The sequence below is a fragment of the Sesamum indicum genome, linkage group LG1 (assembly GCF_026168435.1).
Source record: "Sesamum indicum cultivar Baizhima isolate 11 linkage group LG1, ASM2616843v1, whole genome shotgun sequence".
Classification (NCBI taxonomy): domain Eukaryota; kingdom Viridiplantae; phylum Streptophyta; class Magnoliopsida; order Lamiales; family Pedaliaceae; genus Sesamum; species Sesamum indicum.
In genome coordinates, this window is record NC_142657.1 from 4062317 (window position 1) to 4088082 (window position 25766).

General features: G+C 34.0%; 1 protein-coding gene, 1 long non-coding RNA gene and 2 pseudogenes across 2 annotated transcripts; 1 reads left to right on the plus strand and 3 right to left on the minus strand.

Moving 5' to 3' along the window:
• Window positions 1-1121: 1121 nt before the first annotated feature.
• LOC105156908 (rust resistance kinase Lr10-like) lies at window positions 1122-2282 on the minus strand. Its single transcript, XM_088879753.1, is given in 3 exon segments — window positions 1122-1237; window positions 1240-2048; window positions 2233-2282. Coding segments are annotated over 3 exon segments (975 nt in total).
• A 6194-nt stretch (window positions 2283-8476) lies between these two features.
• On the minus strand, window positions 8477-9412 carry LOC148789344 (uncharacterized). Its single transcript, XR_016062857.1, has 2 exons — window positions 9290-9412; window positions 8477-9159 (listed from the first exon to the last, which is right to left on the minus strand). It is a non-coding gene; the product is annotated as an uncharacterized LOC148789344 (long non-coding RNA).
• Window positions 9413-18825: 9413 nt separating this feature from the next.
• LOC105156919 (PR5-like receptor kinase pseudogene) lies at window positions 18826-19908 on the plus strand (annotated as a pseudogene).
• Window positions 19909-22715: 2807 nt separating this feature from the next.
• LOC148789345 (zinc finger BED domain-containing protein RICESLEEPER 2-like) lies at window positions 22716-23850 on the minus strand (annotated as a pseudogene).
• Window positions 23851-25766: the final 1916 nt, after the last annotated feature.

Here is a 25766-nt window from a genome sequence, read left to right on the forward strand (position 1 = left end):
AGAGAATACATAGATTGACAAATTCAAGTCTGCAAAAATGCATAGCTCAACAACCAATGGATAGTACATCTATAAAGAACATGATAAGCATATGGACACTTTTTTATAGAGAAAAATGCAAGCAACCCCCTTGTGATATCGTAAATGAGCAAATTACCTCTTGTGAAAAAATAAATAGCGATTTACCTCCCTATATTTTTTAAAATACAACAATTTACCCCCCTATGATTTTTAAAATGAAGCAATCTACCTCCCTATATAAGGAGGTAAATTGCTTCATTTTAAAAAGTATAGCGAGGTAAATTGCTATATTTTTTTCATAAAAGGGTAATGTGCTCATTTTTAATATCACAGGGCGATAAATTGCTATTCACCCCTTTTTTATATACTAAGGATCATCTAATTATGTAATTCATTTAATTTTTTTAAGGAGAAGATCATTCAAAATACTACAGATGACAAAGTCAACGAACTTTGCCAGTGTTTTAATGTCTTATTGTACTCAACAAAAAGATAGAAGTGATCAATGACAGATAGAATGTCATAACAAAAGGTAATTGAAAAGAAACGACTATTAGAAAATCAAAAAAGAGGAAAGAAAAGAAAGACATTTGCTAAACCAATGAAGGATGAGGGACGGAGATTGGAACTTATGAGTCGCAAAGTCAATACATCAGTTGATATTGATGACAAAGATGAGGAGGTCACTACTGAATAAAGTTAATAGAAAAACCCAAAAAGAAAAAGAACACTTTGAGATTTAAATTTCAAACAATGATGAATTAATAGATTCTTTAAAAACTTGAGAATGACAAAATCCACACCGGGCAAGCAAAAATAAAATGTTACCAAGATTATTTCGAGAGAGAGAGAGAGAGACTAAAGCATTGGATTACAAAATATTAAGTGATATTGTTATTTAAATTTTTAGTATTTTTTATTTAGATTTGCTGTATAGTAGGACAAATTTTCAAGTTGGGTCAATATTTTGAAACTTGCATTTCCGTGTATTTTGAATCAATCGATATATTTTAGATTTAATATTAAATTTAAAAATTATATTATTATTTTAACGCGGGTGTTAATTATTAGTATATGAAAAAAGAAGGAAAACAAGCATTTCACTCTGATTCTAATATGAGTGGCAACGCATTTTGATACTGTGTTCCGCGTATTCCTGCAGCAGAACTGGTCGCATTTGTAGCTGGGAAGGGGTTTGGAGGCATATCGAGATTATGTCCAACATTTGAACCGCTACTTTCATGGACGGACAATCTGTTGGATGCCACTGGATGCACCAAAGTCCAACAATAGTAACTTTCCTTGCTATGCTTCTGTCTTCTTCTTGCTCAATGTTTTGCCAAAGATCTTCTCCTACATTCAAATGATTATAAATCCACTGCGGAAAGTTCACTTGTTTGCTATTTGCTTCATGATCGACGTTTTTCCGGCCTCCTACCATTTCAAGCAACAACATTCCAAAACTATACACATCCGACTTATACGACACCCTACCAAAAGTCCTCGACAATACTTCAGGTGCAATATAGCCCATCGTTCCCCTGGCAGCCATCATTGTTACTGCGCTTTGTTCCTTGGAGCACAGCTTGGCTAGGCCAAAATCACAGATCTTGGGAATGAAGTTGTGGTCCAATAATATGTTGTGGGGCTTGATGTCGAAATGGGGGATTTGTTGATCACATCCTTGGTGAAGATATTCGATGCCTTTGGCGATGCCTAGTGCAATATCTTGGAGCTTTGGCCAACCAACGGAATATCTCTTGAGATCTGCTTGGAAAATGAACTTTTCCAGTGAATCATTTGGCAGAAATTTGTATACGAGAACTCTTCTGAATCCTTCAGCACAAAAGCCCACCAACCGGACTACGTTGATGTGGTGTATTCTCCGAATTGTACATACTTCAGTGACAAACTCCTCTCCCTTTCCCGTGGAATTGTTGAGTACCTTCACTGCAACATTTATTTCGTTCGACAGCTTTTCTTTGTACCTATTAATAAAATGATGGCCCAAACCAATATGATTGGGCCTTGCTCACTGGATGGCCGGATAAAACCCGAGGGCCCAATTCCTCTAACCCATCGACCCGGTCCACTCTAAGGTTTGACCCGGCAGCTCCCTTTTAAATACTCTCCTCTCTCATTCAGCCCTAATTTCCGCCGTCTTCACTATCCCTTCCACTCCTCTGAACCCTTCGGGTTCTTCACCCTTACTTCGTCTTCTGTAACTCCTGTTCTCCAGATAATGGCCGTAAATGAGCCATTAAGTGCTAGCCTTCATATATGGCTCGGGCTTGCTGGTTTGAGGTTAACGAACAGATTCTCTTCTTCCCCCTTTCTTCCTCCGTGAAAAACCCTAAAGCCTTTGTGGCAAACACCTTAGTGGTTTCCGACTCTAAAGCCTTTGTGGCACGATCCTCGGTGGATTACTGTGAACAGCCTTTGTGGTTGGCCTTTGTGGCCTCGGTTATATCCGTGCAACCGTGAGCAGGGTTGCGGCCTACGGCCTCTCTAGGCCCTGGGTCTTAGGCCTCTGAGCCGACTAATTTCTTGTTCTGAAATTGTATTGTTTCAGTTTACTTTCTGTAAGCATTATTTCTTATTCGGTAGGTTTTCTTGTAATTCATTTAGAAAGCCTGTAATATTTAAGTGTTCTGTAATTATTGGTATTGTAATTGTGCCGGAGACCGATCCACTTCTAACAGTGGTATCAGAGCGGGGTTAAGTCTCTGGCCTGAGGCCACTCACGGTAACATCGCTCTAACTCTCTCTCTCTTTATTTTTCGGTCCCAGTTTCCCGACCCCTTACTGCTTACCTCCCTTGGCCGGGCTCCTGAAGCCGTCGGGTATCTAGTGGAGGCGTAGTTAAGGCCCTAGCTTTATTAACTGTTTTAGTTTACTGTTGAATCTTCTGTGATTGGGAATTTGCTGCTGCTTAATATTTGCCTCTATTACTTGAACTGTGAATTTCTGTGATATTACTGAAACTTGCTAAAATGTCTGGTTATAATTTACAACCATTTGACGGAAAAACTGATTTTTCTATATGGCAACAAAAAATGAAAGGCATCTTAATACAACAAAAAGTTTTTAAAGCTATTGAAGGAAAATATTCTGAAACTGTTTCTGATGAAAAACGGCTTGAAAATGATGAGTATGCTTACAGCTCTATTATTTTAAATCTATCTGATTCTGTAATTAGGAAAGTAGGAAAACAGAATACTGCTAAAGAGCTATGGAATAAGTTAGAAGAACTATACACTGAAACTTCACTTCCTAGCAAACTGTTTCTCTTAGAAAAATTTTTCAGATATAAACTGGATGTTTCGAAAAATATTGAGGAAAATGTTGATGATTTTACTAAATTAATACAAGACATAAAATTGACAGGGGATAAAAATATTGATGATTATACACCCATAGTTTTATTAAATGCTATTCCTGAGTCTTATAGTGATGTTAAAGCTGCAATAAAATACGGACGAGATAATGTGACTTTAGAAACTGTAATTAGTGGCTTAAAATCAAAAGAAATGGATTTAAAAACCAATACTCCTAGTAATAACAACAATGAAGTAAACTTGGTAAGGGGAAGACCTAAAAATAGGAATAATAACCATAACTCGAAATTCAGAAAATACAGTAAAAGTCGGAGTAGAAGTAGGGGAAGAAGTCCGTCTAGAAATAGGCATTATAACAACAATAATAATAAAAGAGATGAAGATAAAAACAAAAAGGATTTTAGGTGTTACAACTGTGGGGGTAGAGGTCATTTCATTAAAGACTGTAAAAAGCCTAAAAAGAACCAACAAAATGAATCTGCTAATGTTTCTGAAGAAACAACTAATGAAGTTTATATGGTGTCTGATGTAAATTTTGTTGAAAACTCCTTGAATAAATCTGAATGGCTTGTGGATTCTGGATGCACTTTTCATATGACACCTTATAAAGACATTTTGACAAATTTTAAAACTGAAAGACTAGGTTCTGTGTCAATGGCAAACCAAAAATTATGTGATGTGCTCGGTTTTGGTAATACCTGTCTTATTTTTGAAAATGGTTCGAAAATAACCCTTAAGAATGTTAGGTATGTCCCTGATCTTGCCCATAATTTAATGTCATGCTCTGCCCTAGAGGAAGAAGGGTTAGAGGGGAAATGGGGGAAAGGGATCATGAAAATTTCTAAGGGTTCCATGACTATTTTCAAAGCAATCAGAAAGAGAAATCTGTATTTATGCACCGTTAAGTATGATTCCTTTTCTGGAAATGTTTTCACAGAAAATAAATCTGAAATTTGGCATAAGAGGCTGGGTCATATCAGCTTTAGAGGGCTTGAGTTGTTACACAAAAATGGTTTTTTGCATGAAAAACCTTCTACTTTAAATTTTTGTGATGATTGCATATTAGGAAAACAACACAAAGTTAAGTTTCCTACTTCCTCATACCCGTCACCCACTTCTTCAAACTGCATTTTAGAGTATGTGCATGCAGATGTGTGGGGTCCTGCTAATATTAGTACTCATGGGGGCAATAAGTATTTTCTATCAATTATTGATAATTATTCTAGGAAAGTATTTGTTTTTCTAATGAAACAAAAATCTGATGTTTTTGAAAAATTTCAGAGTTGGAAAAATCTGGTTGAGAACCAAACAGGTCATAGGCTTAAAGCATTAAGAACTGATAATGGCTTGGAGTTTTGTAACAAACAGTTTTCTGATTTATGCGAAAAGTATGGTATTAAAAGACACAAAACCACACCATATACTCCTCAACAAAACGGGGTAGCTGAGAGAATGAATAGGACTTTGTTAAATAAAGTAAGGTGTCTTTTAATCAGTTCTGGCTTATCTAAAACTTTTTGGGGAGAAACTTTATTAACTGCAGCATATTTGATAAATAGGTCACCCTCAGTGCCTTTACTTGGAAATATTCCTGAAAAAGTTTGGACAAATTCTGATGTTGATTTTACTTCTCTGCGCATTTTTGGTTGTGCTGCTTTCTGTCATTATAATGGTGATAAACTAGATCCTAGGTCCCAAAAATGTGTATTTATTGGTTATCCACCCGGAGTAAAAGGATATAGGCTATGGCTTAAGAATCAACCTGGCTTTAAGGTGATAGTAAGTAGAGATGTGATCTTCAATGAATCAGAAATGCCATGCTTAAACACTTCCTCTAAAAATTCCGAAGATTTTAATATTGAAAATACCTTTAATAAGGTGGAACTTAGTAATGAGGATAACCAACAAGGGGAAGAAATAGTAAATAGAGAAGAAAATCAAGAAAATCAGGAAGAAAACAATGAAGAAAATGAAAATGAAAATCCAAATACCTATCAGCTAGTTAGAGATCGAGTACCTAGGGAACGTAGGATTCCCTCTAGGCTTAAAGATTATCATTTAGCTCTAAATGTTGAAAACTTAGAACCAAGTACTTATGAAGAGGCTTTAGAAAGTACAAACTCTAAAGAATGGATAACTGCTATGAATGAAGAAATAAAAGCCTTAAAAGAGAATAACACTTGGGTTCTAGTTTCAAAACCGAAAAATGCTTCTATAGTCGACTGTAAATGGGTTTTCAAAATAAAAGAAGAAAACAATGTCAAAAGGTTTAAAGCAAGACTTGTAGCAAAAGGTTTTACTCAAAAAGAAGGCATAGATTTTACTGAAATTTTCTCTCCTGTGGTTAAGTTTACTACTGTTCGAATCTTGCTTGCTTTGGTTGCTCACTTTGACTGGGAATTAAAACAGATGGATGTAAAGACTGCATTCTTGCATGGAAATCTAGATGAACAAATTTACATGTCTCAGCCTCACGGTTTTGTTGATAAGAAAAATCCAAAACATGTATGCTTGCTCAAAAGATCCTTATATGGTCTGAAACAATCCCCTAGGCAGTGGAATAAAAAGTTTGATCAGTTCATGCATTCTTTGGATTTAAAAAACAGTGCTTATGATCCATGTTTATATTTCAAGCATGAAAACAATGTGCCACTATTTCTTGTCTTATATGTGGATGACATGTTAATAGCTAGTCCTAGTCTTGATATGATTAAAAACTTACAGCATCATTTATGCAAGAACTTTGAAATGAAAGACTTAGGAAATGCAAAGAAAATACTTGGTATGAACATAGAAAGAAGCAGAACCAAGTCAACTATTTTCTTAAATCAAACCTCTTATATTCAAAGCATTCTTGAAAAATTTTCAATGGAAAACTCCAAACCATCCTCTGTACCACTTGCAGCACACTTTCAGTTAAGCAAAGATCTATGTCCTAAAACAGAATCTGAAAAAGATAAAATGAAAAATGTGCCCTACTCAAATGCTATAGGTTCTGTCATGTATCTAATGGTAAGTACTAGGCCAGACATAGCATATGCAGTTAGCTGTTTAAGTAGGTATATGTCCAATCCAGGTACTTCCCACTGGGAAGCAGTGAAATATCTGTTTAGATACTTGAATGGTACTAAGAATGTTGGAATAACCTTTTCTAAAAATTCTGATGGTGTGGAACTTAAAGGATTTGTGGACTCTAACTATGCTAATGACAAAGATAGTAGAAAATCAACTACCTCCTATATCTTTACACTGTGTAATGCCTGCATAAGTTGGAAATCACAACTTCAAAGTATTGTAGCTCTTTCTACTACAGAAGCTGAGTATATAGCAACAACTGAAGCAATAAAAGAAGCATTATGGTTAAAAGGCTTAATTTCTGAAATTGGATTTCTGAAGAATAAACTTGTTGTTTACTCTGATAGTCAGTCTAGTATCCAGCTATGTAAAAACCCAGTCTTCCACTACAGAACCAAACACATAGATGTTAGATATCACTTTATTAGGGATGTTATTAACAATGGAATAATCAATCTTGAGAAAGTAAAATCAGAAGAGAATCCTGCAGATATGGGAACTAAATGTTTAGCAATAGAAAAGTTTAAAAACTGTCTTGATATGCTACATCTATAAACTGTTGTTCCTTAACCTCTCTTCTTGCAGGAAAAGGAAGCTATGGCAATGATGACAGCCTTTGACCCACCATCTTGGTTTGGACCAAGGTGGAAAATATTAATAAAATGATGGCCCAAACCAATATGATTGGGCCTTGCTCACTGGATGGCCGGATAAAACCCGAGGGCCCAATTCCTCTAACCCACCGACCCGGTCCACTCTAAGGTTTGACCCGGCAGCTCCCTTTTAAATACTCTCCTCTCTCATTCAGCCCTAATTTCCGCCGTCTTCACTATCCCTTCCTCTCCTCTGAACCCTTCGGGTTCTTCACCCTTACTTCGTCTTCTGTAACTCCTGTTCTCCAGATAATGGCCGTAAATGAGCCATTAAGTGCTAGCCTTCATATATGGCTCGGGCTTGCTGGTTTGAGGTTAACGAACAGATTCTCTTCTTCCCCCTTTCTTCCTCCGTGAAAAACCCTAAAGCCTTTGTGGCAAACACCTTAGTGGTTTCCGACTCTAAAGCCTTTGTGGCACGATCCTCGGTGGATTACTGTGAACAGCCTTTGTGGTTGGCCTTTGTGGCCTCGGTTATATCCGTGCAACCGTGAGCAGGGTTGCGGCCTACGGCCTCTCTAGGCCCTGGGTCTTAGGCCTCTGAGCCGACTAATTTCTTGTTCTGAAATTGTATTGTTTCAGTTTACTTTCTGTAAGCATTATTTCTTATTCGGTAGGTTTTCTTGTAATTCATTTAGAAAGCCTGTAATATTTAAGTGTTCTGTAATTATTGGTATTGTAATTGTGCCGGAGACCGATCCACTTCTAACAGTACCAATTCCATAGCCTCCTTCACTCAGTTTTTCACTAAATTGATTAGTGATCCTTCTTACATCAGAATAAGAGAATCTAGCGGGCTTAAGGGCTCTGTAATCTTCCAGAAACTTCTCGATGTTCACTCTAATTGATATGTAAAGCAGCAAGAGAGCTGCGAATATTGTAACAACAAGAACAGAAGCTAACGTTGCGCCTGTATAACAAAATGATAAAAATCAAAGATTTTCAGCACATCCTTTAGAAGGAAAATATAAAAAATCAGGAAAATTTAAAGCTTTGAGTGGTAAAGGAAATCGTCACCTGGAATCAGTGGCTTGTTTGATCCTCCTGTGAACCACAGAAGCAAAACATAAAGTTTGCTTCAGAACTATGTTCCTGGAAAGAAAGATAGCATCCAACTTAGCTTTGGGATGAATGACATACTTGGATTGGTCTTCACTTTGTCGATGCACTGGATTGGACGTCCGCTTCTGTATTGCATCTTTGTCCGCGATGCGACGTTCGCAGATGTCACATACTGGTTCAGACCAGGCCAAGTGCAGATTGAATAGATGAAATTTTGTAAATGCTGGTGCAAGAAGTCAAATCCCATCCATCAAAGTCATCCAAATAGAATGGGTAGATATAATGGCTGAAATGACGGGAAGTAAATTTTTAGAACTGAACAGCTGAATAGGTTGAAATCATATATGTTATAAATGTCCTCAAAATGGAACGGGGAGACTGATAAGTTTAGATGGCAGCTTCTGGGGGAGACATTTTACAGGATAGTAAAGCTGAACCAATTGATGCACATAGTTGATTTTCTTCACTACAAATTTTAAAGAGAGAGGCAGTACAAGCACAGTGTCATTTTTCTCATCACAATATACATCAAAACCTGGATAGCAACAATATTCTGGGTGTTGATATTTATCCCTGAAAGGAGACTGAATTAACGGGCCACCTATCCTACATCACGTCGGCATACAATCATCTGTTCGTACTCCAAGCAGTGGGAAGAACAAAATGAAAAACGCAAGATAAGTAATACAGACATTTCGAATTTTGCAAAACTTCTGTGTATCTCCTTTGGGTGAGGAATGATTCACTTTCACGAACTTGACTACTTTGTTCAATTATTGGGACGAGTGGACGACCAAGACTAGTCTTCCTTCCGCATCTTCTCTTCATATTCCACAAGTCCAGTCTTCTCTCTTATCTTCTCTTCATAATTCATGTTCAGCAACCCATCAATTATTCATCCTGAGGCTCTGAAACCTCCCCTCCAAAATCATGTTTCTTACTTGCTTGATTATGGCCTATTTCCTTCATACATCCTATGGAGAGCATAATCACCAATGCCGACCTTCTTCCTGTGGCAGTATTCGCAATATGAGCAACCCTTTCAGACTGAAAGATGATCCAAAACACTGCGGCAAACCCATTTATGAACTAGAATGTGAAAACAATACCACCTCTGTATATCTTAACTCCCACAGATACCTTGTGAAAGCGATCGATTATTCCAACTACACCATTCGCCTTGTTGATGCTGGCATAGCGAACGAGAGTTGCTCTTTCCCTCAGTACTCTCTTGGTTCATACGATTTCGATTTTAGTTATCCTTATCATAGCTTTGTAAGCTCTTACCAGATAACTTTTATGAGCTGCCCTTATCCTGTGAATAGTTCTGGTTTGCTGGAAATTGATTATTGTGCCAGCAGAAACAATAGTTTCATCGACTCTACCAATAGAAGGCGAACATACGTAAAGTTCGGTCACTTGAATGCATCATATGTAATGGATATGTGTACAATAGAACGCGTAGTGATGACTTAATATATTGCAGCTAAATTCTTTTACAAATATATCCAAGTCCGATCATCAACAAACTTTTCTTGGTAGTTGAACAATCGATTTTCAACAATAATAGACATCAGACTTACAATTACACTAATAATTTATCGGAAAAAGTATTATTTTAATCCGCTAAGCATGCCTAATTTTAATTTTAGTCAGATAACTATGACCATTTTTGTTTAGGTCCAGTAACTAACGAAATTGTTTACTTTTAGTCCTTTGACAGATTTTCGGACAATTTTACCCCTATGAGTGTATATAGACTAAAATTGTCTTTTCAAAAGTTGCACAGGGGTAAAATTGTCCGAAAATCTGCCAAAGGACTAAAAGTAAGCAATTTCGTAACTTACGAGGCCTATATAAAAATGGACATAGTTATCGAACTAAAATTAAAATTAGGCATACTTAGCGGACTAAAATAATACTTTTTCCTATTTTATCTTATACTAGTAAGTGTGGCACATTCTATTCTATTTTCAATCCATTCCTATTTCTTAGTTCAACTGTAAAGCAATACGAAACAAAAGTGTAATATGATAACAAGTGTAATTTTTTATTTTTTCGGAGGGAGATATGAACTGTTTTGATGACAGTTCTTTTAAATTCAGATATTACATAATTCTTTCTTCCACTCTAATAATTACAATGTATTTTGGCATTCAGACATTCCTTCGATTCTTCAGATGGTCTTTGGTGAGTTCTTAATTTGTCTATTTTCATTTGTTTCATGTTATGTCTTTTTATGTATCTTTACCATAAAGAATAATACAAAATTAAAGTCTATATAGTATATAAAAGTGTGAATAACATTATCATTATTTCATATTGTTGAAAGACATTTGTATCCTTACAAAGTATTTTTTTTAATAATAAACTAGTCGTTGTTGCACGCGCTCCCCGCGAGCATATAAAAAAAAATTGTGATAAGAAAAAGAAAATTATGTGAGAGAAAAGAAATGTGGGGTGAGATGACAGAGAAAAATTATATTCTAATTATAAGTTTACTGAAAATATAGAAGTTCGTAACAAAAACAAATACGAAAAGGTTTGCTAAGAGAAAAACATGAAGTAATTGGTGAGAGGAAAAATATTGTAAAATTATTAAAAAAAAGTTCGAAATTACTACCTTCATCATTTTTTTTCAACTACCATGCGTAAAAGGTTTTCTTTTATAATAATATAGATAAATGTTACGCGTAAAAAAATAAATTTTTAATTAAAAATAAAACTATTTTAGCAGTTGTAATTCCTCTTTTTGTTCTTATTGCCGAAATATATTTTTATCCTTCAGTTAATACTCTTTTAATAATATAAATAAAAATTTATCACAAAACAAAATTTTAATAATTAAGAATCGGTTATAAATAGACAATCCTTATTGAAAATTAAGAAAACTATTTAGTAGTTCTAATTTCTTCAAACTATCTTCATATAATTTTAGGATAAACAATATTTTCAATTAGAATACAATAAAGAGGCAAATACAATTCTAAAGAGGGGATTTATATTCTATACAAAAATATTTTATTAGGACATATGTATATATATATATATACATATTTATTTATATTCTTCTCTAACTTGTGCTCTCAAATCTCTTTATAAGTCTCTCATCTTCACTTTTCATCCTATTTTAGTCCCTCAATTTCCAAATGTACCATATTAGCCCCTCATCTTTTATATAGATCTCACAACTAGTGGTCATTTGTCCTTCAAAGCAAAAATCAATTCCTCCATCTCTATGCTATCAATTTGGCCAAATATACTTCCAAAATAAAATGAAGCCTAGCTCCATAAATTCATACCTTGTTTTGGCTACCTTGTTATTGAAAATTTCAAATTCTCAATTTTACAGACTTTCTCCAATCACACTACTGTAGCAGATTGTTTGCAAGTACTTGGTTACTTCAACAATAATTAACACAACTTTATTTCATTTCCTACCTTAGAGCGTAAAAGCACTCCAATATAGTGACTTAATAAAATTTCGGATAATCAAGTAAAAAGAAACCTTTAATTTATTGAAGGAATATGTGAAATATTATATAGATATATATTCCTCTATTGGAGTAGACAACTATTTAACCTCTCAGGAAAAAGAAAACTTTACTCTTTAGTGAAATTGCCATACACTGGCAAATCTTAACAACTGAAATTGTAAAGACTCGACTTATTTTCTGAAGAGTTAGAGAAGTTAATATCATCTACTTCCTATCACTTTATTTATAATAGCCCGTAGACTTCAATCACGAACTTCAAACTTAGTTTAGATGATGTCATTACGTTTGTCACCTATTTTGGTTCTTCAAGCTGCGGTCATCATGGCTTGTTGGTCATGTGCTAGCCAGCTGGTGTCCTTCTCACATTTGACAGTTGGCGTCTTTGTCCTCTTCTACCGATAGTCTTCCTTTTGATTTTTTATATCTTGAGGTTTTTACCTCACGGTGCAAAAATTCTTGCTTTTACCCTTTTTTGATTTTGATTTGGGTTTCTTTTGGGTTACCCAATTCTTTATGCCGAACAAAGGCTTCTCCTTTTTTTCACAACAAGGGCATATGTGATTGTGCCATTGTCCACCATGCATCATGTTGCATGCCTTATTCCTTGCGGCCTCTATTAGAAATATTTATTCTCCAAAATGAACGTCCTTTTCTTTTCAAACAAGCTTTTTGTGTACTTCGTGCTTTTCCCTGTCATAGAGTTTAACAAGAAGGATCCATTTTATTAATTTGAAAATATTTAAAATGAATATTTCACATTGTCCATCTCAGTGAGATAGACCCAATATTCCCAAACTCTTCAAGTGTATATATCATCTTCGTTGAGGGATGATATTAGGGGAACTTCTCCTGTGATAGCCTTAACATTATTGAATGCTACCATGTCATGTCTTTGCAATTTAATGAAAAGAAATGCCAAATGAGATCCTTTTCCTTCAATTTTTGAAGCCGCTTAAGTTCTAAAATATTTCATCATTTAAGGAGGGGATTATTCTACCATGCGTTCTAGACCGCCACACTATTCCATTTGGGAACTTTTAAGATTTTTGAAAGTCCGGGAAACATAATATGAACTGAAGTAAGAGCTCCAAAATCATACCATTCTTGAACTTCTTCTGGTTTCGATCCCTCGGGCATCAAATCCGCTTATATTTTTCGAATCCTTCTACTACGGTCTTGCTTCGTTTGACTCCTTTACGGGAAACAAGTTTTTCCACATTCTCAGGAACACCTGTCAAGTAAAAGCAGAAGATGCTAAATTATTGCTACTAACCTTAGATGTGTCTGTCATCGATTTTAGGTTAATCTCTCCCTCTTTTACCCTAAAAGTGTTGGGTTTGACTTGAATTATCATGAGTTTGCACTTCGTGTAATTCAATTATTGCCCCTTCAGCTGAGTCTGGCAATGGCCTCGTGCAAGCAATACTTGAATCTACCACAAGAAATTTAGAGCCCTATTCTCTAACTTTTGGTTTAGTGCCATGCTATCGGGTCATCATCGAAGGTGATGTCTTTCGAATTGGTTCTAGTAAGTTGTTCCATAGCAACCTAGAAGCAAGTTTGGTTTCGGATAATGATCTAGACAATGTCAAGATCAGCTTGTTGGACTTAGTCAGCAATTTGGGCTTTAATCGTCAACTATTCAAATTTCTTATCAAACTCTTTAGGATTCTCCGTAAGATGTCTAAGCCTTATGATAATAGAGTTTGCTTCAGATGCCTCCATGCTTTGTTAAGAAACCTAGAAGAATATATTCATGAGATTTAATAATAATAATATTAGATGACAAAGTGCAAAATGATCATAGTTCAGATAGCAAAATATAACTAACCCTTAAGAATATAAGAAAAAATCCGAATTTTCTAATATGTTCCTGCAACTCATCACCTGTTTTGTCAATAAGAATTTTTAGAAATTCAATTTTATTGACAACTATAATGGTTTTCTTTTTAAAAACCACTAAGATCTTTCTATGGCATACATTATAAAATATTTCAAGATGTTTATGATGATCCTGTATATTTTTAGATGCAATAAAAATATCGTCTATATAGACAAACATAAACTCAAGATAATCTTTTAAAAAATTATCTATTTTCCTTTGACATATTTGGGGTGCGTTAGCAAGTCTTATAGGAAGAATATTTCATATATATTGTCCTTGTGGTGTGGAAAATACAATATATTTCTTTGAATTATTTTGCATCTTAATCTAATAAAACCAATATCTGCAGTCAAATTTGGAAAACACTTTAGCACCTTTATTGCAGTCAATTAAGTCTTCTCTACTGGGGATTACGCTTGTCAATGGGCGAGTATCGCCTTACCTGGACCCAAACTCAACAAATACCCATAGAAGTTTCTTCATACCCAACCAATACCGTACCCTATAATATACTCATAGGGTCTTACCCAAATTATACCAAAAAGAATTGGGTAGAGTTTCGATCTTATCCATTTGAGGTCCACTTAATTTTGTCTCTTTTACAATATATTTAAATTTACATTCAAGCCAAACAATTATGTTACTAAATTGACTTATTAGCAGATTTTCATAACCTGTAGGTTGTTAAAATAAAATTAATTACTTAAATTTCAATAGGTGCAAATTGATAATCTTTGAAATTTAAATAATGAACTTGATTTTTTCCAAATGATAGACCAATATTTATTTTAGATAAGAATCTTAAACTTGCTCAAATAATGGACCGATAATATTAAATAGAGACAAGTTCAAAATAAGAATGAAGACACAAGAGTTGGTAAAAATAAATGAAATTAAGTATAATATATCTAACTTTCATTTAAATCTCTAAAGTATCATTTGAATTTTCATTTTCAGTCAACTTTGATTTGATGAATTTTTAATAATTTGACTTAAACAAATTTTATTTATTCCGTATATTACTCAAATTTAACTAAATTACGGTTCGTCCGTATTCTTTTATTTGCTACATGTCAAGTTAAGTTTTGCTTAATTTGATCATAAAATTAATTTTGAGTGATTACAAAATCAATATGAAAAGCTCTAGCATATTTGGTCAAAATTACATTAAGATTAACATAAATAAAATCTCTAATGGAGTAATTATATACTATTTATTTTTTTTAAATATTAAATAAATATAGTTGATTGATTTACTAAAAGTTTACAAATTCAATTTTAAAGTAATGGATAAATGAACATCTTTGGGCATCAGACTATATCTATACCATGGGGATTTAGGGTATTAAGCCATGACCCATACATTTGGGTATTTTAGGGTATTAGACCCTACTCATACCCAGTCATTTAATTTCATGGGTTTAGGGTAGGGTAGGGTCTCTTACCCATTGGGTAGGGTATGAGATGAAGGTATTTTTTGGGTAGGGTAATACCCTACTCATTGACAAGCCTACGTGGGATGTAATAACCATCAAATTTTAGTATTTTATTAATATTTTGATAGTTTATTACTAACCTAGGTCTACCTCTTTTTATCTCACCATGATTTCTTACCAGAAAACCAAGATTACTATAAGTAGAGGCTCTAGGCTTAATGAATTTAAGATTAATATGTTCCTTGATGATCTTCTGCATATCCTTCTTATCCTCCAAGTTCATCTAGATAGGTTTGTATCGAACATAGTCGTACTTGCATTCCTCTTTGACTTTCACAGTAGCTTCGATCTTATTCTATCCCACCATGCCAGAGGGTTCTCACTTAAATTCTTTTGGATAAGTCTTTTGACATTTTTGAGAGAAAACTTAATTTCTTCGTTTATGTCTAATGAGTTATACGCCTGTATAGCTTCTTTGAAAATCCTAAGTTTTTCTTTGGAAGCCTTGCTCAAACACTGTTACTTGAAAGATAAAAGAGTCTAACTAGATTTTTTTTGTCCTACATTTTATGATGAGTTAATTTGGCATCACAACAATCACCACATGTGCTACAAAAATTTATGGGCATTATCTTGTTAAATATTTTTTCTCTTTGCAAAACCTATATCTAACTACCACAGTTAGTAGTAAAAATCAACAGATTTCTGTGGTTATCCTATACATATTTTGCAAAGATTTAGATAAAGTTATTACCTAGCAAAATATCTTCTTCCATATCATAAAAGTAAATAGGAGGCATTTTTATCTTAAACTAAGGTGTTCTAAATGTTCCTTTAATCATAATTTTGATTCTCGAATCTCGTTTTTAAGTAATAGGATTTTTTGTGAAAAATTTCTTTCTACAATAACGGGTAAAGTTTTCATAACTTCGCTAGGAAAAATGTCAGGTTTTGTTATACAAATTCCTAATCCTGAATGAATATAAGCTGCAAAGTATTCTAACTTATATTAGTCACATGTCATACCAATAGTTATGTATATAAACAATGGACTAGTAATTCTGATGGTGGAACCATATAAATTGAATTCCATAACATTAGCTTTCCTTCCCCATAGTTTATGATTTTCGAGGAAACTTAACCCCAAAGTTAGAGTCCCATTTTCTCGTCCTGCAACATATATAACCATAACTTTATGACCTACTATTTCTAGCATGCCTTGGAATTTTCCCACATGTTGCTGCAAATTATATAAGTCATCACAAGGAAAATATTATTATTCTCAGTGATGCAAATACTACTTGAATTTGTTTTTAGCCTCCATGGCATCTAGGTTTTACATTATCCACCCTAATTGACTGAGGAATTATAATGGCTCATTGTCTTTATCTTTGTACCCTATTATCCTATCTTCCGAAAAGACATCTTGTTACTAAAGTCAGTTCTAGAACTTAGTGTTTGATCTAAAAGTCGGTGTTTATCAAGATATTAACACCACCTATTATAGGTATCCTAATTGGATCTAGTACTAGTATCTTAGTAAATTATTTGAAAATTTAAGGAATATTGATATATTCTTTCATCACCTATTCTAGATATTCTAGTAGGATAGAGTGTCAATACCTTCTCAAACTTTTTGAAAATTCAAGGAATCTCAACATACTCTTTCTTAATAAACAAATCAGAATGATGTGCATTTGAAATGGCATAAGCTATTCTATATATTGCAGAATATGGTCTATTTTCATTTTTTCATGAACTCTTTTCTCTTGAAATCTCAATGAAGGTTTAAGACACCACTGAAATCTTGATTCGCTAGGTTATACATTCTAGGGTGAATATCCTATCGTTGTTCCAAAAAACCTATCTCTTAAGTTTTTAATTCTTCTATCCATTATTGGTAAATGAATGTTTGAATCAATTCCTTCCTTAAAAGTTGCTTTAGTTACTACTTCAATAGTTTCTATGTGAGTCTATTTCCTAATAACAACTACATCTTCTCTAAGCTTACTTAATTCTTCAAGAATTTCTTCCTTACGAATAAATTACATTTCCATTACATTACTAGTAAATTCTATAGGAAAAATCAAACTCTCTGAACTTACTTTGTAGATTATGTGATGCTTTCTAGTTTAACCCGATTTGGTTGAGGACTCTCCCGATCCCTCAAATTCTAAATCTATTACATGTGCTGAGATTTGAGTCTTGACACATGATTCTTTTCATGATTTTTATTTGACACCTTCATCTGTGAAAAGAATCCTGACAGTCGTTCGGAGGTCTGAAGCCTGTCTTATTTGTTGTGATTAACCTGATTCATTTGAAGATCCATCCAAATGACTCTCTATGTCTTCCTCGTAGATGGTTTTATTTAAGGGAAGGTCTTCAAATTGGTCAATTGGGACAAAATCTCCATAATATATTGCATCTAGGATGTCATCTTTGGCTTCAAATTTTCATAACTCACCATGTTTCTGCGAGCTTTGTGATATATGCCCTTTTGCTCTGCATGTCTAGTATTTATAGTCTTTGAAACTTTCATTGGCTCCGGAATAGACTCGTCTGGAGGTTCTCTTAATTCATAGAGCTTCTTCCTATGGATCTTGCATCTGTTCCTCTAGATTCTTGAGATGAAGCCTTTATTAATCATGTTTTATGTCCATATCTATATGATCATTGGCCTTTGATTTGGACCACCATGATTTCTTTCGGCAAGAGAACTATTTGATACTCCTAGAGGGGTTCTTTAATCATACATCTCAGTCTTTTTTTTTGGCTGATGTTTGGTAACACCAATTCTTCAGCTTGTTTTTAGGGAAAGACATTTTCGTTGCTACTGAATCCAGTTGTGCTTCGGATACTTTGTATGATTAGATTAACATTTCCCTCCATACACTGTAGATCTTTACAAAAAACATAGTGGCAACTGTATTTGTTGCTAGAAATACTTGCGGAATTAATAAATGTATTCATCTACCGCACAAATATACCCTAATTCAAGGCCAAAGAGAGCATATGCATATTCTCTAGCCTTCTCAGCTCTGTTTCCTTCGATGTATCCATCTTCTATAAAATGTATCTTTGGGAGTCTTTTGGCCTTTTGGACTCTCCGGCTAGGGTACTCGCTTTGGTGTCTTCTAGGGTATAATCCTATCCGACTTTCATAGAACCTTCCAAGTTTAACTCCAATTGTCATATGAAGTTTTCCTCATCGAGTTACAGTACAGTTGCTACTATCTTCATGGCTGTAACTAATTCATCTATCAACATCACGATGTTTTGGAAATCGATAATATCAAGGTTAGTTATAGTGCCTTATAGATGCAGGGGCTAGAGAATTGTCCTTGCCAAATGTGTATTTTCAGACACTCTTAATGGATTTTGTCCTAGAATTTCTATTAATCTAGTTGAAATAAAAGATAGGGTAGCATTGGTGTGGAAATTCGTGTTTTCTCTCATTGAATGACCCTATGAGGGATCATTTGAACCTGTATTTCCAGTACTGTAATGCTGGAGTTATTTTATTGTTTTGGACTTTGACTAGATCCACAATCCCAAGTTGGGAAAAGGATTCAACTAACTCCTATAGATCTGATAAATCTACCCTTGATAACTCCATTGTCTTGTGGATTTGATGGATTCAACGATTATATTAGATTAGAAGAGAGTGTTAAATCTAGAACAAGGAAAAACCCACTTGGATTCTGTCAACACTTGGGGATGCACTGTTTACCTGATTTTGTTGGATTAATTAGTTCCCATGAACTCTTCTCTTCAACAACTACTATTCCCTATATATGCACTTTGAGTGTAAGTATGTTGATCATGCCAAGATTATTCTTTTTAGTGTGTGGAGTTGCACTAAGGGTCGTAACTGGAATGTGCACGTTGGCGCTTCTAATTCGTAAACTTTGGAAAACACAACGTTTGTCAAAGTTTGATGTAATAGAATGTTTCCTACAAAGTAACAACAACCTCCTGCCAATCCGATACTCCTACTCAAACATAAAGAAAACAACAAGAGGTTTTCGAGAAAAACTAGGTGAAGGAGGCTATGGTTCTGTTTACAAAGGAAAGCTCCGCAGCGGCCGTGATGTTGTAGTTAAGGTACTCAGCAAACCCAAAGAAAATGGGCAAGATTTCATCAATGAAGTTGCAACCATTGGAAGGATCCACCATGTAAATGTTGTTAACCTCGTAGGATACTGTGCAGAAAGATCCAAACGTGCCCTTGTATATGATTACATGACTAATGGTTCACTTGACAAGTATATCATGAGTCGAGAAAGAACTAATTCGTTAAGCTGGGAGAAGAAGTATGAGATTGCGGTTGGAGTAGCTCGTGGGATTGAGTACATGCATCGAGGTTGTGACATCCAAATCTTGTATTTTGACATCAAGCCTCATAACATACTTCTTGATGATAACTTCACCCCTAAAATCTCTGATTTCGGGCTTGCTAAATTTTACTCCACCGAGAAAGCTACAGTGACTTTAACTGCTGCTCGAGGAACGATAGGCTATGTGGCTCCTGAACTGATCAACAGAAACATTGTTGAAGTATCATATAAGGTAGACGTTTATAGCTTTGGAATGTTGCTGATGGAAATGCTAGGCCTAAAGAGGGATATCGTGGCATATAAAGATGAATCTAGCCGATATTTCCCATATTGGATCTACGACCACTTCAATAAAGGCAAGGACATTGAAACTGGAAATGCTGATGAAATTGGCAATGATGATGTTGATGATGATGAGCATGCAAGGAGAATCACCAAAAATATGACGATTGTTGGACTATGGTGCATGCATATGAGTCCGGTTGATCGCCCGTCTATGAGTGAAGTAGTGAAGATGCTTGAAAATGGAAACGAGAATTTGCAAATTCCTCCTCCGCCTTCTCAATCACCTCAGGTTGCATGGAACGATGATCAAACTTGAGAAACAATGTTGACCGATTCAATTGCGTTACTGGATGATAATGCTTCCAACAATGAACAAAGGTAATTATGGTGGTAGAAAATTAGTCTATCATATGATTTATGGAGTTGAATAATCTCCATTAAAAGGACCAATGATGTCGTATTCGTAACAGTTAGATTAATAAATATTTTATCTGTTGAACATAAAATGTATGCAAATGAATAAACTCAAAGTTTTATTCTTGTGTTTACCAATAACTACTATCATTAGAATAAGCTAATGAAAAATGTTATTAGTAATTTTAACTCATTTTCTTGTTGTTATTTATTTTTAAAATTTTAATATGCAAAGCATGAAACAAAAGTTTCAATTAAAATTATTAAATGTAAATATTTAAATAAGAAAGCAATCCACTTGTTTATATATGAATTCCATATGTTTTTAAACATTAAAAATTAAAATATAGCATTAGGACCAACTTATTAAAAACATTTCAAATTCACTTACATAGTTCCAAAACTAGTTTAAGAAAATTGAAAGTGTCCTATCATATGAATGCAAGATTTTCAAAGTTAATGTTTATGATTGAATAAGGTTTCAATTAATAATTTATTAAAAAACATCAGATGTTTATTGAAAAAATACAGGTTGGACTAATATATATATATATATATATATTTCTTAACAAATTTTAATTTAATTCTAAATAAAAATTGGCTTTTTCCAATAAAAAATGAAAAGTAACATCATTGAGAAAAGTATATAATTTCTTGTAATATTTTGTCGACATGAATTATAGATCTCACTTACAATGATTTTAGTTATAACTTATAAAACCAAAATCATTTAAGTTTAAAATTATAGTACTTAGTTGATGACATATTTGTTCTGGTTTTCTTGAAAAAATAGATTTTGGTGATGTAGATTGTTTCATACACAATAGGATAGTACACAATGTACCAACCAAGTAGTAGGTGCTAAATAGATTGTATGTTGTAATACCCTGTTGCAAACTGTCTTTCTAGAATTCACATCAATAAAACGATATTTTCTTCTAATGTTTACAACACAAACATGGACGAAAGATACCCTATTGATGGAGACAAGAAGCTAAATTAAAGTGGAACATAAAAGGAAATTAAATCCATTCTATAAGTAGCAACAAGAGATCAATGCCATACAACTTAAGTTATTTTATTTTTGTCAGATTAATCCTGGCGTTGAATTGTATCCACAAATTAGTGGTAGGTAAGAGGGTAGAATTGATTTTACACCCCCTAGCATTTATTGCTAGAGTAGAATAAATATCTCCAAATTTCATTGTAAAAAGAACTTTTGAAAGGAAAAAAAGAATTGAAGGGAAAAAGACTAATTTCTAGCATGCGCAAGAGTTTGGTGTGTTTAGATCGCAAGTTTAATTTGTTCCCCATCAAGTTTGGCCCCGTCTATGGGAAAATTGATCTAAGCATTGGAGATGAATACAGTAAAACCTCTATAAATTAATAACCTTGGGACCATGAAATTTTATTAATTTAGAGAGATATTAATTTATCGATAAATTAATATTTTATTAATTAAAAGAGAGATTTTTTAAATTCAATAAATTTAGTACATATGTATTGAAAATAAATGAATTCATATATGTTTTATTGATTATATTCATGCATCAATTAATTTTTTATAACTAATTAAATATATTCATGTATAATATCAATTCATTATTCACAATTAACTATTATATTCATAGACACATGTATCAATTCATTGGAATAACTTAAATATACATGTTTACATTAATTCGTTGCACTTAAATAACTATTATACCCAATTAAATATATTCATCATGCATACTACATAAATCTCAATATGATAATAAAATAAATCATAACACCCAACCATGTCTTCTCATCTAAAAGGCATCGCAAAATCATCCATGAATGATCAAATGCGTAAAGCATTACAAACTTCACATTTTAGTAAATTACCACAATATTTATAATTGTAATATTTATGAATTATTAATTTAGAGTTTTAATGGGACCTAATATTTATAAAGGAATTTTTCAAAAAATTATTATTTTATTATCTTATCGAATTTGATGATTTTTTACAAAGGCCCAAGTCGGGACCGGAAGATTTTATTATTTTAGAGAGTTTATTAATTTATAGAGTATTAATTTATAGAGGTTTTACTGTACTTGTTCACGAGCTAGGAGTGGGAATGTGGGACACGCAGAGCTCGAAGGAGGAGGAGAGAACCATGTGTACATAGACAACATCCAAGAGAACCCTACCTGCTCACAACCTTCAGGATACACAAATGAATGTCCGTGAAGATCAAGATCATAGAAGCTTTGGCGTTCCACCTCCACCACTGCTGATCCTGAAACCCGCAATCTGCTAATGAGCTCGAGCCCCCATGCCTTTCTTTCCATGTTGGTGTATGATTTCGTTGATATCTTCTACACACAACTAGGGGTGGGCGTCGGGTCGGGTTCCTTGGGTTCGGGTTGGTCGGGTCGGGTACCCGACCCCGAACCCGAGTAGGGCGGGTACCTGGTTAGCCGTCGGGTACCCGACAGTCGGGTTCGGGTAGTTGTACTCTAGGTTTTTTTTTAATTATTATAAAGCAATGAAATTTTATTCATAAAATATATTGCAATGGCAAAGAATCACAAGAGACATTCAATTTTTGCAAACATCATTAGCAAACAACATGAACAAAATAATCCATCAAGTCATTACATTCTAAATTTCTAATCATCAATTTACAATTACATGTGAAGTACTAGATCTAAAATAGTCCAAACTCCAAAGTAGTCCAATCAAATATCAATTATGGTTGAATCAACTCGAAATTTTGTCAGCTCTACAAGAAAACAAACAAAAAAAATTGAGATTAATATAAATAAAAGTATATAGAATTTAATATAAAACAAAGCAAAAGAAAAAATAAAAAGTACCTTGCTCAAACATTTCAATTTCACTTAAATCTTCTTCTATGCTTATTGGCTTGGAATCTTTACGGATCCAATCTTGAGCACAAATAATAGCTTGAACAATTTTAGGAGATAGTGAGCTCCTAAATGCATCAAGAACACGTCCACCAGTGCTAAATGCGGCCTCTGAAGCAACAGTCGAGATAGGAACTGCCAATATATCTCGAGCCATCTTTAAGAGAATCGAAAACCTCTAAGTGTTCACTTTCCACCATTTTAATATATCAAACTTTTCCCTATACTCTTCGACATCCTCACTGAGATACTTCTCTAACTCTGATTTCACATGATCTTTTCCCCCTGTCATGTACATCATGTACTCTTGTTGTAAAGAAAACCTGCGAGTCTCATTGTCTTCATCATGCATAAACATTTTCTTTGATGAGGAAGAAGATGAAGAAAAACGACTAGACGATGAACCCGGGCTTTCTAAAGTTCCTTGAAGAGCGTGTCCATATCTTAACTTGTAATCATTGAACAACTCATGAAGACCATCTCGTACTCTCTCTTTCAGTACATCACTTTGTCCAATACCACCATATAATTTATCAAAGGAAAATTCTATAAACCCCAATTTGTGACGTGGATCAAGTATCACACCATAATACAAAACCGTATTCATCTTTTCAATTGATCCCCAATACATGTAAAATTTTTCTTTCATTTTTCTTGTTATATCACTTAATTCAACATCATCACTATTCAACAATCTTCGGAGAAGCAAATCAACTTCACATATTTCATGAAACACAATATTAGATGTGACATATGAAGAACCGGAAATGCACAATGTGAGATTTTAAAAATGCTTCAAAAACTTCAATAACATCTTTGCCCTATCCCAGTCAGATTCAATAGGAACCCCATCAAATGGTTTCTTTGAAAGATCAGTTCTATAAGCAACATCTATATCTTCATAAGCATCAAATGCCCTTTTAAGACATATCGCAGCTTCTAACATCAAGTAGGTGGAGTTCCATCTGGTAGGTACATCAAGAGACAATAACTTTTTTATTTCCATAAATTCAGCACATTCTTGAAATTTTTTGTACCTAGCGGAGAGTTTCTCACATACCTAACTGCCCCTCTAATACGAGATATTGCCTCATGCTCATCCTTCCCTTTCAAACCATCCTGAACCACAAGGTTGATTATATGTGCTATACACCTCATGTGCACATATTTTCCACCTAAAATATTTTGACCCCAGTTTTCAAGTTTCTTTTTCAAATAAATCATAGCTCCATCATTAGAAGATGCATTATCAACAGTAATCGTAAAAATCCTATCAATACCCCATTCAAGCAAACATTTCTCTACTAACTTCTTCACTTTTGTGTCCGATAATTGGACAAAAATTCAAAATTCTCTTATGTAAATTCCAATCATCATCAATAAAATGAGCAGTGAGACACATGTAATTGACTTTTTGAATAGATATCCAAGTGTCTGTTGTAATGCAAACCCTTTGAGCATGATTTTTAATAAATGACTTCAATTTTGCTCTTTCATTGACATACATATGGAAAATGTCTTTTGTTATTGTCCTTCTTGATGGAATAGCAAACATTGGACAAGCCACTGACATAAAATGTCTAAATCCAGAATTCTCAACCTTTTTAAATGGGAGCTCATTTACAACCAACATATAAGACAAAGCCTCTCTAATTTTCTCTTTATCAAATCTCCAATTGACAAGAGGGCCTCGTTTTCGCCTAAACGAATTGATTGAAAAGACAATCTCGTCTGATTGGTGAAAACATCATGAGGTTTATTCTTGCAAGATTCAAAGTGGTTCTTTAGATGCCTAGTTCCATGTACTTTTGGATCGGCTTTGATTTTCCTAGTACAATATTTGCATCTAGTCTTTTGTACTTTATCTTTTTCACAGTAAAATTTATGAAAATGGTCCCACCAAGGTGATCTAGAAGTCACTACCCTCTTTTTTCTTTTCTTAGAATCAAGTGGAATATCGTCCTCATCCTCTGACATATCCATACCCTTATCAACATCAAAGTCAACATGATCACCACTGACCTAATTATGAACCATGTTCATATTTATGCCTTGATCTTGAGCATCTGATAAGTCTACAGTAAGTGAATATTGAGATTGAGAATTTGAAATCTGCAAGATTAAAACATCCACATGTAAGATACATAAGATCCCGTAATCAATGGACGAAAAGTATATTAACCCTAAGAATTCATGAGAATCAATTTTAATATGAAGCACATTGATTATGCATGAGTTTTCACTGTTCAAATTATGAAACAAATTTTTAGGGTGAAAAGCTTATATGAAGGGAAATTTGATGTGATTAAATGTGAGAGCTCATGTTTATTCTAGGTGAACTTCAGACTTGTATCTTTTGCAATGTTTTCAGGCAATCGCAGCAAAGGGGGGTCATTTCCTAGAAACTCCAGTATCAGGTAGCAAAAAACCTGCTGAGGATGGTCAACTAGTTATCCTTGCTGCTGGAGAAAAGGTGAGAGCTCTTGTTATAACACTTATGTCACTTAAACATTCATTCCCTTGGGCTAACTAGGCAGCCTCTGTAAAGTCCTATCACATTGAGATAGGAGATGAAAATAATTTCAGAGTCTTCCCTGTCATACGTGTAGAAGCAATTGGAAATTTTAATATCTATGTTGCTTTCTACAATTTTAATTACATCTTGAGCTGTATCTCATGAATTAAAGTTTCTTAATAGACAAAAAGTATATTAACCCTTTATTTCTTAACAATTCCTGATTTCATTTTGGTATAAATCAATTGTACATACCAAAATGAAATAGAAAAAAACAGAGAAGCAAGTTAAGGAAGAAGAGGTTTACACCAAAATTGCAGAAACACTATATAATATAAAGATGCCAT